At 36.5% G+C, this 13,797-nt stretch overlaps 2 protein-coding genes across 9 annotated transcripts in view; one reads left to right on the forward strand and one right to left on the reverse strand.

The window, feature by feature from the left end:
* LOC111325166 (gamma-aminobutyric acid receptor subunit beta-2) overlaps window positions 1-2,784 on the reverse strand; it is a 15,886-nt gene extending 13,102 nt beyond the window's left edge. For 2 of the 3 annotated variants that reach the window (XM_022928913.2, XM_088758996.1), the window contains exons 1-2: window positions 2,632-2,784; window positions 2,258-2,530 (exon numbers count right to left, since the gene is read on the reverse strand). The gene's annotated coding sequence lies outside the window, so the exon portion shown is untranslated. The remainder of the gene's footprint in view (window positions 1-2,257; window positions 2,531-2,631) is intronic. The other variant, XM_088758992.1, reaches the window with a different exon arrangement.
* LOC111325168 (gamma-aminobutyric acid receptor subunit alpha-3) overlaps window positions 1-13,797 on the forward strand; it is a 15,560-nt gene that overhangs the window by 449 nt on the left and 1,314 nt on the right. Inside the window, exons 1-11 of one of the 6 annotated variants that reach the window (XM_088759023.1) lie at window positions 3,541-3,717; window positions 5,338-5,426; window positions 7,264-7,375; window positions 9,772-9,878; window positions 10,178-10,245; window positions 10,377-10,594; window positions 10,695-10,777; window positions 11,214-11,351; window positions 11,643-11,857; window positions 12,313-12,471; window positions 13,046-13,797. The exon at window positions 13,046-13,797 is cut by the window's right edge and continues 1,314 nt beyond it. In XM_088759023.1, the coding sequence (XP_088615149.1) occupies window positions 7,296-7,375; window positions 9,772-9,878; window positions 10,178-10,245; window positions 10,377-10,594; window positions 10,695-10,777; window positions 11,214-11,351; window positions 11,643-11,857; window positions 12,313-12,471; window positions 13,046-13,324 (1,347 nt within the window). In that variant the 5' untranslated portion in view covers window positions 3,541-3,717; window positions 5,338-5,426; window positions 7,264-7,295 and the 3' untranslated portion in view covers window positions 13,325-13,797. Of the gene's footprint in view, window positions 1-3,540; window positions 3,718-4,201; window positions 4,394-5,337; window positions 5,427-7,263; window positions 7,376-9,771; window positions 9,879-10,177; window positions 10,246-10,376; window positions 10,595-10,694; window positions 10,778-11,213; window positions 11,352-11,642; window positions 11,858-12,312; window positions 12,472-13,045 lie in introns of those variants that run through there. The other 5 variants (XM_022928917.2, XM_088759037.1, XM_022928918.2 and 2 more) reach the window with 5 other exon arrangements.

Consider the following 13,797-nt stretch of genomic DNA (forward strand, 5'->3'; position numbering starts at 1 on the left):
TTTTTTTAAAAAGCAAAACAGTATCGTAAATAACTATTTGGATAATTTTGAATGTATTCAATAATGGAATCAGTGAGGAAAAAAGATATCAATTTTACACTTGCTATTGTGGTGGAAGAAGGAAACTATCTTAGTACACTTTACAAGGAAACTTTTCAGTTATTCCTTTTGTACTTATTGAAAAAGAGTCTGCCATTACTTCTTATCGTTGAAAAGTGAACGTGAGAAGCCGGTAGAGTATTTATCTGATTACCCCTGGTTTATGGTGCTAAAACCAACTTGAGCTTTGGTGATTTGCAACATTTAGGGATGGAAACAATTCTGTTTTGTAGAGGGTCAAGCTTTAGCCCTATGGCGCGTCAAGTAATTAACATAAAGGACTTAAAGTTTGGAGTTATTTTCAATCTTTGAGTCTGGCCGTCGGACACATTAATACGTTCGTCGTCGAGCTTGTGTTGAGAAATCTTAGGCAAATTCTTCATACGCATAACAAATGAAAATCGACCGCGGACTAAGAATTGATTTGAAATTAATGGGTGTGATAATTCAGGAACAATTAACTGTTGTAAAAGCTTTAAAATTTATTGAAAATTATCTTGAGACCGAAAATCATTTGCAGAAAATAAATTTCAACTTTTGACCTTTTAAAGATAAAAATGTAATTCAATACAACTTATGAAAATCTCTCAACTGAATATATATCTAATTACGACGTAAACTAAGAAGAATGCTGTGAATTTAGCATGAACATTTAATTTTCAGAAGCTGAAAGAGCAGTTTAGTATTTTCCATTGTGAGTACTTTTTTGCAAATAATTTCGAAAGAAAATTTCTCCTCAATCTTTTAAGCCTCTGTTAGCCACACACTTACCTTTGACCACCTTATTGATATAATTTTGACAGACTTCTCTTTGTAGCTTTTTTTGTATATTTTCCTTTAAGGGCTATAGAACCACAAGGACTTTGAATTTTTGAGTTCTCTATTATTTAGGAACCTTAGCTCTTGAATTATTAGAGACTAGTGCTACAAAATGGTTAACTGTTTGTTAGTTTCTTTAACTGAGAAAGAGTCTGTCTTATTCATCCTTTTAGCTGAAGAAGGGTACCGGGTCACAAAACAGCATCCCTTTTAAAAATTATCTCGTAAAGTTACTGATTCAAAATAACTGATGACTATCGTCAGACTAATGCTACAAAATGGTTCACTGTTTTTAGCCTCTTTAACTGAACTGAGAAAGAGTCTGTCTTCCTCTTCATTTTAGATGAAGAAGGGTACTGGCTCACAAAACAGCATCCGTTTTAAAATTTATCCCGTAAAGTTACTGATTCAAAATAACTGATGATTACCGTCGTCCACGCCCATTAAAAAATAATTTGCTTGCATTCTTTGAGGCGTAGCCAACTTCCCCTCTTGAGAAACGATAGCGACCTTCCAATCACGCAAAATTTCCATAAACAAAAGAAAACAGCCTAACCAAACCAAATTTTTTTTATTTTTAACCATGTTTGAAGCTTCAAATAGTTTCGTGTTTTTCTTTTTACTTAGTGAAGTGATCAAAACACTATAGCCCTAAACTGCACTTAGCTACACAGTACAATATCATCAATTACGTAGCCAGTCACGCAAGAATTAGAGAGGACCTAAGAGAAATAAAGACTGGAATGCCAGGTTTTGAAAGTAAAGCCACACTTTGGAGGCAGTTTGCAACAATTACGCAACAATCTATGAGTTATAACCTGTGCAGAGATTTTAACTTGTACGATAGACAACTTTTTATCACCTTTTCAATTACAAAACTTGAAATTAAAACAGTCAAAACAATTTGTTTTTTTTTGCTTTTCGTCCACTGCAAAATGTTATTTTTGCGTGGTTTTTGTGGCCGTTGCAGAGCAATTTCTTCTTTCTTTATCTATAACATAAATTACTTGTTCTGCTGTGTCCAATCATATTTTCACTTCAATTTAAATTTAAAAAGGGAAGATGCCTACATCTTACTACAGCTGACTTGTACAGATTCCGAAAAAGGAGTGGTTGACATATCGCTTTGTAGGGAGACAAAAACTTTATTGAGTTTCTTCCCGATTTAGTTTCAAATCAACAAATTTTATCTCTGCTATAACTTCTAAAGATATTTGAAATGTCCCATCGAAGGAAAGGAAATACGAGAAAAAAAAAAAAACATTTTATTCATTCAAATAAACATTCCTCAAAACAGTGTACGTGACATCAAAAACTATGGTTACTCATTATTTCTCACCTGAATTTAGAGTGCAAGTTCTTCGTCTTACGTATTCTTTAAGATGCCAAACCGTTGTTTAACAAGAAAGCTCCACTGACTTTGTTGTTTTTCTGAATCCAGCTGGCGTTTTTTCTGTACAGCCGTTGTTTTATGGTAACACACATGCAAACTCAGGACCACAATACCGCAAGGCAATGTAAAAATATAAACTTATGACATCCTGCGTCAGTCTCTACTGTAAAAAGTTGTAAATGGACTTGGACTTCAATTTGACCACCAGCGACACTAGAACTGTAAAGTATAAAGAGGAGGTTTTAAGAATTAAACCAGCGGTTTAAACTTATCTTAATGGAATCCATTGAAAATGTGTCGATGAAACGATATTGATTTACATTTTCGCGCAGGTCTTAACCTTTCAGATGATATGCGGTTTTCACCGGGTAGATGATGGTTGTATAGGTTCAGGAAAATGGTTTGTTTTGAATATTCGTCAAACCGACCGGGACATTTAGTTAGAGGACTTATGTTGTCTCATTCTATTTATACGGATTAATTTTCATATGTTTTTTTGGAGCTTTACCTCTCTCTCAATGGGAGAGCTCCTTTTTTGGTCATCATACGATAATGGCCTCCGCATGCCGTCTTGTTTGGTGGTTTCACTTAATTCACAAATCGTTTGTAACATCCCAAGGTGGTGAATTATTTATTTTCCGAAATGTCCTTGTGAAAAAGGTTCTAGTTTCACATTGAAATCAGAGCATCGCATAGTTTAAAATCTGAACCTTTATTTAATCACTAAAAAGAGCCAAGTTTACCCTTAAAATATCTGTACAACCAAACGGAGGTTTCGTTCACATTTTGTACATTAAACATTGAAGTACACGTCAAAATGTTTTGACTCGCCGTTCTTGCTTAAAACTGATTAGAAGTACCTTAATTTTACCGAGAACAGATGTAGTTGAAAGTTCCGTTATGCTGTGAGGTGACACAGTATTTTAGAAAGATTCGTACGCTCATCAGTTACACAATATAAACATCTTCTTGAGCATCGGTATAATTCTATCACTCGTATAAGTCCTTATTGCAACGCTAGAAAAAACTCCTTATCTCTATAGAAGTGAATATCTCTTTAATTCTTTTTACTGAAAGAATTCCATAGGAATTTTCATTCCCAATAAAAACCTTCCAGCTTATTCTAAGAAGCCGTCTACAACGACGCGAGAGCTCTTAATTTATGCTAATTCTTCACCGCGAATGTTCCGGCCGCTGTCCAATGTGTATAATTAACGGAGTGCTTGAATACTCTTTGTATTTACCGTAAACCCAAAGCTGATTGTAATGTGCGCAGTTAAACGCTACAATGAGATTACATGAAATCTGTCAATTTCAGATCGCCTAAGGGTTCAATTTAATTGACATAATTTCAAGAAATGCTTTTCGCATAAAAATCATCGACTACACGCAAACTCGCAGCATTGGTGAGTATTGTTTGATATCTTTTGTGGTATTTGCAGAGAAACATACCTTATTCCATATTATCCACAAAATCGATATCACAGAAACACGGTACATTTTTGTAAATGCAAGTCAGAGTTCACGTTAGGCTTCAAGAACTTCTTCATGAGGGAGATCTTCCGAAAAATATTGCTTTCACGAAGTTTTTCCGAATCAAGCTTATTGCTACATAGTGCACCTAATTATGTAGCTAAAATAAGCTCTCCAGTGACAGTGGATTAGGCTAACGCAACTTAACAACTCTCCAGAAAAGGTGTCGTTAAGCATATTTACTTCAATGTTTATCCGAATATATCTAGACTAACCAACAAATATCCTTGTAGTAGTTTGCAATTTGTTCAGTGTATCAGAAATTTACTTTAAGTGATTAATATTTTAAAATAATTCAAAAGGCTTTTAAAAGAAAGCCTCTCGTGCCGTGTTGTTACAGGTGCTTCGGTAAACCAGTCTCTATGAAGCACGTTTTTCTCAGGTCTTCGATGGATCTTCCCTGATAGTGGTCAAAAGTGGTCTTTTGCGGTGTAAAATGTTAAAAAGATAAATCTTGCTAGATCATGGAAATAACATTTACGCTCAAAAACAAGGAGAAAAATTAAGCTACAGGCGATATTGTTCCTGACGCTCACTACAATGGAAAAGGTTGTGTTTGCTGAGAATTTAGCCGACATAAATAATTCACATTTTAAAGCGGATGTGACCGAACGGTTATTTTGTGAATCAGTTACGAATAAGAATGGAAAGTGACAAACAATAGAAAAGGATTCCCCTGTTGGCAGACAGATCGCTATTGTCTCCTTTTGCCAGATACCTTGGGTCTATCATTAATTCTTGTAAAGAATTCCACAGGATTTCTAATCCCACCTGCAAACAGAAATGTTAAGTTATTGTCGTATAGTATTAGTTTTCAAATGATGAAATATCATTTCCTATACCTTAACGACAGGTTGCATTTAATGTGACTTTGGAAAGGCTAGGTGAATACTAGGTGAATACTAAATGTACTTTTGCCTTTTCTGGTATATTGTACTGAAATAATGACAAAAATAAGGAAATTTTAAGCAAAATTCTAGAATCATTCTTCAAAATAACTGTGGAAGTTGTTAGACTAATCGTATTTTTTGCTGTTTCTTTACCGTTTTCGAAAATGACCGATATGTTTTTACTTAAAACATTTCTGGTTAAACGAAAATCTTTTAGGAAGTGTTGCTAAAGAGGAAACTAACGACCAAATTGTTGCAGGTCGCATACATTTTAAGCGGAAAAACAATGTATAATTTTCGTAAGCCTTTTGTGTATAGAGGGTGAACAGGAACCCTGTAAAGGTGGCAAAGTATCTAATGTGTTGAAAAAAGTTAAAATTCAATCGATGGATGGCGTTATAGTTTGCTATTTATAATTTGAGACTGCGAACTTGTTTACATTAAGTCAGTTGTGGGGTTGCATTTGTTTTGCCACATTAGGGCCTTCTAACTGCCAGAATGTCTGCGGTTAAAGCCTCCCATGTTTCCACGCACTGATAACCTATTTTTGGTACGATTTTAAGGTTTTTTGTTTTATAAAAGGAGACTTCTTTTCGATTGCAGGTGGACTAAAGAAATAGTGAAAAGAACTTGATGAATGTAAGGCTTGAATTTTTTGTGGGGATGCGAAGGAAGTTTCTATTGCAAAGATGGTTTGAATACTTCTTCCTAATTTTTGCACTAATACATTTTTGTAAAGTGAGCAATAGCTTTTTTAATGCAAGGGTAAACTGCCGAATGTTAACGGTACAGTTTTGCGAGAGCAGAACAGAGTTTGAAGCAGTCAAATTAGATCATTCACCTGTAACCTGGGTCTTGTCCCGTTTACTGATCATGCTGCTGTGTACTGAATGTTATGTTCTTTCTTAAGATATTTCACCCGTCTACTTAAAGGATTGTAAGGAAGATTAGGTTTATTGGGATAATTAAGGCAGATAGTGGTCCAACTCGTCGAAGAAATAACGCCACATGGGATAGGAATGCAAGGATGTTTGACCTAAGCCTCTCTAGGCGGCAAGCCAAAGAAAAGTAATGTAATGTTTGAGTTACGAGGGCTGATTGTATAATGACTATTTCGCGTGTTTGCATGGTGCATAATTTGCAAGCCACCCGACATAGCATAGTTATGACTGTACTTCCAAATGTCTAGAAGAATCGATCTTTAAAATTTCATTTATTGATTTATTTTTTTTGGGGGGAATAAAAGCAACCTCGTCTAAGATATAGTTTAATTAACATCGTTTCGTGTTTACTTTTTCAGCAAAAACCCATTTTGTATACTTCAAATGAAAGACAGGATAAAACTGGTTTGATAAGTGCTTGAAATAAATTCTGGTTGCCCAGTACTAATTACTCGGAACTAAACTTACTTTTCTTTAAAAGCAGATATCCATTGATCTCAACGAATACGAGTAAATGGATATTAGTTTTTTGCTTACAATGAAAATATGATCACAATGTTAAGAAAGACAAAATTTCCGAGATCGGATTCTTAGACCTTAAAGCTTTTAGTTCAACCACCAAAGCCATTATAGTGAAACATTTATTAAATCGTGGTAAGTTTAATGTTTCACATTTGCAACCACAACAAAGAAACCCAAATACAAACTCAAGGCCAAAGACTGGATTTTGCGAAAATTTTCGCCTCTCAAAAACAGGCTAGCTTTAATGCGAAAGGACAAATATCGTAAACAACTATTCCTTAGATTGGCGTTTTACCAGCAAAGTGGTGTTTTACAAGAACTTGGAACCGCGAGAAAATGAGTTTGACTGATTTTATTTTCCTAACATGTACCATACTGGTTGGGTAAATCGCTTGGCGCCTTAGGTGAAACAATGGTTGAGGTTGTGGAAGATCTGAATTTCTATCTTCTTTGACCTTGAAAAGAAATTACATCTTAATGAGACATTGCAGATATCATCGCAGTTATACACGGTTGGCGAATTGGCTGGTATTTCGTCGCCGCTCCTCATCGCCTTTTTTTAAGTCTAAGTTCCTCGAGGTTTACTGAAATCAGAAAATATTGCGCTAGAGAATATTTGCGTAATATGGCAAATAGAAAAAATAAGCAAAAACTATCTCACTGTCTATCAGACTGTGGTGTCTTTCAAAAGCATTTAAATCATATGGCTATGAATGCTAGTTTTCGACTCGATATTTTTAAATTTTGCTTTGTGAGCTTTTGGATAAGGTTCTCTCAAGGCTATACCTTGATTACCAAGAATGATATTATCTTGCAGTCTCTTGGTGGAATTACTGTGACGACGCACTGTGTGTGATGACAATTTTCCTTACCGTTTTGTTATCAAAGCAGTCGTAATTTGCATATAAGGGTTATCAATAATTTTGCCAATTATGCATGGATGCTTGTCCGCGGTCATCGTGTAAATTAATCGTCAATCGATTTGCGTAAGAAAAAAGGTTGTTCGACCGTTGTTCTCTTTATTTCCTTCTTTAAACATCCACTTGTTATTTCTTCATGTCAACAGGTTTTTGAAGCCAGGACTTGACATCGACAAACATGAGGTTTCTGTCGTCAATATTATTCTGGATAACTCTAGGAAATGCTATTTGGAGATTAGCCGAGGCAGAAGAAGAAAGGTAAGATGTTATTTCATTTCGCTAAATTTATCGAACGGATCTCACGAAAAGTTATTTTCAAACAATATTATGTACAGTAAAATGTTCTGTGTTCCCTGCTGGCATGTGATAAGAAAAGAACCAACTTATTGCCATCTTTACTAACGTCGCCATGGGGAATAAGAAGGAAAACCCAGAGTTAGGATCTATTTTCTCTGTATCTAATCTGTAGGGAGAACAATGGTTAGCTCTTGTGTAAGCAATCGTAACCAGTTCCATTTTTTGCTGACTTCTGCTACATTTTGTCTTTTCAAGTGCAATGATCTGTTCTTCATTAATAATATATATTTAAACGGTATGCCATATTGATCTTTTTCACACTAAAGACGCTTTACAAAACTGCCTCATTTAAAAGCCTCTAAAATAGCCAGTGTACATCAGTTCAAAGATAAAAGTTTCTAAGCTCGATCAATGGTGAAAGGGAAAGCTAAATCAAAGCTTTAAAGATGAGTCCAAGCGGCTCGACAAAAATTCTTTATTATTCTTTCTCATCTCGCAACAGGGAATCCAATAGCCCTGCTCTAAATAAACGAGTTGCATTTATGAAGTAGTGAACAGAATTGCAAACGTATTTTCAGACGCGGATGGTGATCAAACGGAAAATGCTATTGCTGCTGGTGCGCTCTAACTGAAACTAATATACTGTAAAGTCACTGTTTTTGCAATTAAAACGAAATGGTACAGACAAAAGATATCTGTCATGCTGCTGGAAAAGGAAATCTAAACTTCCTGCTAACTTCTGCCTTTCAAAATTGTCTTTATGGAAATTAAGTTTTAATAATAATAATAATAATAATAATAATTTAATATTTATATTACGCCAATTAACATGTGGATATGATCAAATGCGCATCACAACACTTTTCAGGGGACTTTGGCCTGACTGCATCAGCATTTTACAAACAATCGAAGGAAACTTATCTGAAGATGCCCCCTTCCCCTCAATTCCTAGTAAACAGGCCAGACCACATCACAGTAATCTCGTGAGTGGGTTCTTTAACGTCCCCTGCTAAACAATATAACTAATTAATAGACGCAGGAGACGGGACCTACGGTTTATTCGTCCTTATCCGAGAAGACTAGAATGTCTATCCATTTCTTGATATTATAGAATGGTAGCGCATTCTCCTCAGTTATTTTAAGACCTTGAGTGTTGATCCGGCAGGGGCTCGAACTATCGACCTCGACCTCCCGCACAATCGTCCAGCGCTCTAACCAATTGAGCTAACCGGGAGGGGTTACGACAGCCTGTCCACCCATGACTTCAGCTCGGTCGACTTTTTATGAAAATAACCCATGGACTAATAGGATACTAAAGGAAGGTATAAAGAAAGCTGACCGCTGGCTATGTTTCCAATTTTCGCACCCGATGTTGGTAAAAGATCATCATCCTGTACTTTTATAACTATGCTACTAAAAACAAGACGAAATAGAATAAGTCAAAACGAAAGAATATAAAAAGAATAAGACGTAACGAAATAAATGATAAATAAAATAAAGCATGAAAACGTACATCAGGTTTTAAACTTATTCAGATCTAGGGATCATAGAGATGTTGAATGAATTCAGTTTAGTTTAGTTTAGTTTAATTCATTCGCCACAGGAATGGCAGGAGAAAGGAACAGAACTTTCGTTCCAATTGACACCTAACCCCTTTTTTTACCCAACCATCTCACCCTGGGGAGGACATCCATCACACAGTAATCTCGTGTGTGGGAAATTAACGTCTCCTACCCCAACCCTGCAGGAGACGGGATTACCATTTATCGTCCCTATCCGAGAAGACTAGAAAGTCTAACCATTTGCAGATATTATTACAAAGGCAGCACTTTCTTCTCAGTTGATTAAAGACCCTGAGGGTTGGTCCGGCCGGTTTTGAACTCACGACCTCCCGCACAACAGTCCGGCGCTCCACAAATTGAGCTAACCGGGAGGCCGTTAATTTGATGGATAAAAACATAAATCGATGAATGATAAAAGGAAAATTCTTGTGGGTTCTTTTTTCCCCGTGAAGAGTTCCTATCACAAATGAATGAATTAAATAATATTTTGACCTGTTGATAATATCAAATAAGGAATTAATCCTCACAAGTAAGCTGCAGTTAACGAAATTACAGACAACGAAACTTTAAAAACATTTCTGGTCGCGATGGGAAGCCAAAAACATTTACCTTGTCATCAACTTGTGGCCCAGGGGTTCGAAACACATCTAAAATGAATTTTTCAGGCTCCTTTTTGTGTAATTTCGAATGGAATTCTACCAGAGAGGATAATGTTTATTTTTTTTTACGATTCATAGTTTTATTGAACCTTAAAGGTAGAGCGTGTTCATGAGTTTTGTTTGTTTTATTTTCTAGGTCCCTTAAATATTATGAGAAGTCGATGGAAGAGGCGTTGCAGCTTTCAAAGAAGATAAATGACGCTTTAGCTGTGCATGACAAGAAGGTTCGACCAAACGCTGGAGGTGAGAAGAGAAATATTTTTTACAGATAAGGAAAAAAGAATGCTAATTTTTCAAAGAATTTATCATTCTTAACATCGATCGATCCAAAAAAGAAGGATCAATATAATAGACCAAGAAACTAAACAAAAATCAGGGTTGCTTCCATTTGCTGCTGTGTGCTTCTGTGTTTTTCTCTCCAACCCTCTCAGGGTCATAAATGGGCCTGGATAAGAATTGGCTTGGGGACAATTATTTCATTATAATTGACTGTATGCCACTCTAAACCTTTAACTTTATTCTTTTACTCTCCCTTTTAATAGGTCCTCCTGTTATGGTAGACGTAGAATTCAAGATCATTTCGATTGGAGAAATCAAGGAAGCCAGCATGGTAAGAGATAAATCTACCAGGAAACAGAAACGTGGTAAAGATATTGATTTTTAAAAAATTATTCAAATATAATTATAATAGATAAATGTACAAGTAACTCAATATATATATCCTTCAATACTGTCTTAAAGGAATACACGATGGATATTTTCTTTCGACAATGGTGGGTTGATCCGCGGCTGGCACACAATTTCAGCACTCCATTTAACATGGCAGGGGACGCTACAAAGTTGATTTGGACACCAGATACATTCTTTTGGAATGTGAAAGCTGCCAAATATCACAAAGTAACACGGGAGAACATGAGAATTAAAATCCGCGGCAATGGAGAAGTCTATTTCAGCACGAGGTTAGTCTAAGCTTGGAGGGGGCAAAAAGGTTACCTAGGAAAGTTATTGGATCTTTCAGTATTTCAATGCTAAAACTGTTTTTCTTTGTATTGAATGTAGGATTACTTTTACGGCACAGTGTGACATGAATCTTCGCTTGTATCCGATGGATATTCAAGTTTGTCCATTGACCATCGAGAGCTGTGAGTAAAACTTCTTTATCTCCAACATAAGGCTAGAATCACTTCATTGCCTTAAATTAAATCGGATACTCTTAGAAGAAAAGAATGAGTAGCCCTTCTAAGCACGAAAGATGCGTAAGAGTCGGGCAAGGCGATAGCCGAGAGCGACTCTATCTACTTGATTGCTTAGTAAATCCCCCAAGTGCATCCGTAACTCAATTGTGTATGTTGTTAGTGGTGTTTACCATTTGATTTATAGCATAACATTCATGCATTGTAGCAGAAGAGGTTCCTTTTACTTAACAAATCTTACGTGATGAGAAACAAACAAGCGCGCGAAACTAGTTTATGTATTTGCTCACGTTAGCAGCGTACAGCCATGGGCAAATGGTGGACACTGAACTGAATAATCTGCAGAGCGTATGCTTTACTTTGTTTATGTTATAATCATCACTAGATGCACATACCACAGCTGATGTTGATTACCGATGGAAAGGAGGAAAGGCACAAGGTGTTGAAATCGTCTCTAAAGAAATGGCCCAGTTTGAGTTTGTTGGTGCAAAAACCTCAACTAAGGCAAACACCAATAGTAAAGGTAAGAAAAACAGCTGCTGAACTACATAATAGAACAATAAAAGGAATCCACCCATGACTTGACGTGCTTGTTATTTAGATAAAATTGAGTAAATGGCTAAGTTTGCATATAATTCACGATATGTTAGTGAGATTTTATGTCCAAAGAGGCTAATCCAATGTAGATGCCATTCCTTTTTTCTCTGCAACCCGGTAATTTATATTTATTAAAAAAAATTTTGAAATACCGATTCGAAATGTCAAAGAGGAAAGTTATTGGTTGACTCCAAACCATGCTATCCTTCGTTTTAAGGTTCTTTCGCCAGTTTGCGAGCATTTTTCACATTCAAACGTCGCGTGTCCTACTTCATCACGGCGACCTACATGCCTGCTATGGTCCTAGTGATCCTCAGCTGGTGTTGCTTCTGGATCAGCCGCGCTGCTGTACCAGCCCGAGTCACCCTCTCCATAACAACAATTTTAACTACCATACTACTCTATGGCTCGGTCAATTCTAACATGCCTAAGGTATTTATTCAGTAGTAAGCTCCAGATTGGTAAAAGGTAAATAAATTTGTATTTTTCTGCCGAACAAACGTCGCAGGCATTAAGCTGCGCCATTGTATCATAAATTCTATCGAACTCAGCATCGTTTTTGAAAGCCTCAGGAGTTAGAAAAAGTTTCTATTCTTAACAAGAAGGGATGTGGCCTGGTTTAGAATCCTGCATCTGATTTAGGCAGGTTAGGCTTCTTGCTGTCCCACCATTGTTCCAATGCTTTTGTCATCAGAATAGTCCATTTGTCTTCCTCCAAATGAATTCAGCGCGCCAAATTCTAGTTCAACGTAGTAGCTTTTTCTGCTCTTCGGCTCTTTACTTGGAGAAAAACCGCCTTCTTTTTGCCAATGTCCCGCAGAAAAAGAAAATAAAAGTTATCGCATCCTTCAATGATGTTTTCGACATTATTTGCTGTTTTTCAACAGGTGAGCTATAGTAAAGCCATTGACTACTTTCTTATGACGTCATTGGGGTTTATCTTTATGTCACTTCTGGAGTTCATTCTCGTTCTCAACACGGATCCACGGTTCTGGACCCAAAGACGAAGGCAGCAAAAGGCTGAAAAAATGAAGTCACTTTACAAAGTAATGCTTAAAGACAGCTTACTACGTTTTTCATTCTACAAAACATAGATGATTATTCGTAGGGAATCCACGAGGTCATCTTATTACTCCCTTAAGGAACATGCTTTTCTTTAGAGAAATTGCTCCACTCTCTACCACTCCTTCACTTGTCAGCCTGAGAACGGTAATTGTAATGGTATGCGAATTACTAAAAAATTTAGTGCAAACTCCAAGTAATTTTCGGGAAGTCAATTGTGACGAGCACTGTCGACAAAAAAGAAGTCGAAACCTGTTATAGAAAGGGATTTGTAGTAACTACAACTGTAAACAGTTTGAGATTTTACAAACTATTGAATGACTGATGTTTTCGTTGAAAAGTGGTGCCAACCATGAAAACAGGACAAACGCGATTCATTCATTGTTATGAAATCTATTTTAATAGGAACGTAATGGTGCAAAATCCAAAAAGACCATTAAAAAAAACTGATGGCTGCTTCGTGCAAACTACTACTTCTTCTTTTAATTTTTACTCAGCGGAAAAGTAATGTAAAAAAGCTAAAATGGTAACACAATACTTTTTTTATTCATTATGTAGGAGGTTCCCTCCGAGACCGTTGTCTCACTTATGGACGGCAAGGCTCAGCCGACAGACGTTCTCAAGGAGAGCACAGTCTTGACTCCTCTTAATGGCCCGACCAAAGAACCTGAAAAGGATCCACCAAAAGCACCACCAACGCCACCAGCCGCTACGACCCATTGGATCGATTACGTCGCTCGTATTCTTTTCCCCATTGTCTACTTCTCGTTTGTAACCTTCTATTGGATATACTACATCAACCACCCCGAGTCAGCCATGGGTGAAGTTACTGAGTGATACTAAGTCAGTACCCCTTTGGAAGTTGACTTCAAGTTTGCCAACGCATTCTAAACTAGCTTTCCTACTTTTTGCCATACTTCATAATTTTTTCTGGCTGAACTCCGTCACAAGAGAAGAATGCTTACTAATTTATGAAAAAATTGTAAGAGCTCTCAAAATACTAACTTTAACCTCGTTGTCTTAAGCCTCAAAGTGATTATCAAAAGCAATGTATTAAATTCTAAGCTTCCGGTGAGTTTTTCGAACTGACACGTGAACCCCAAGGAAGGACTAAAAACAGTGGAAAACAGGTCACTGAGGGAGCATGATCTCCGTATCGGTGCATCGTTTAGACTCATCTTTGGAAGCAAGTATTAAAAGTAGTGGTATTATCTCTTTAATAATTTTGGTACATTTTCATTTCACAATATGCATATCAAAAAAGGCCATATGAAAAGGAAATCTGTGTTTTTGACGAAAGATAAGTGATT

This window comes from Stylophora pistillata, chromosome 1 (assembly GCF_964205215.1).
Source record: "Stylophora pistillata chromosome 1, jaStyPist1.2, whole genome shotgun sequence".
Taxonomy (NCBI): domain Eukaryota; kingdom Metazoa; phylum Cnidaria; class Anthozoa; order Scleractinia; family Pocilloporidae; genus Stylophora; species Stylophora pistillata.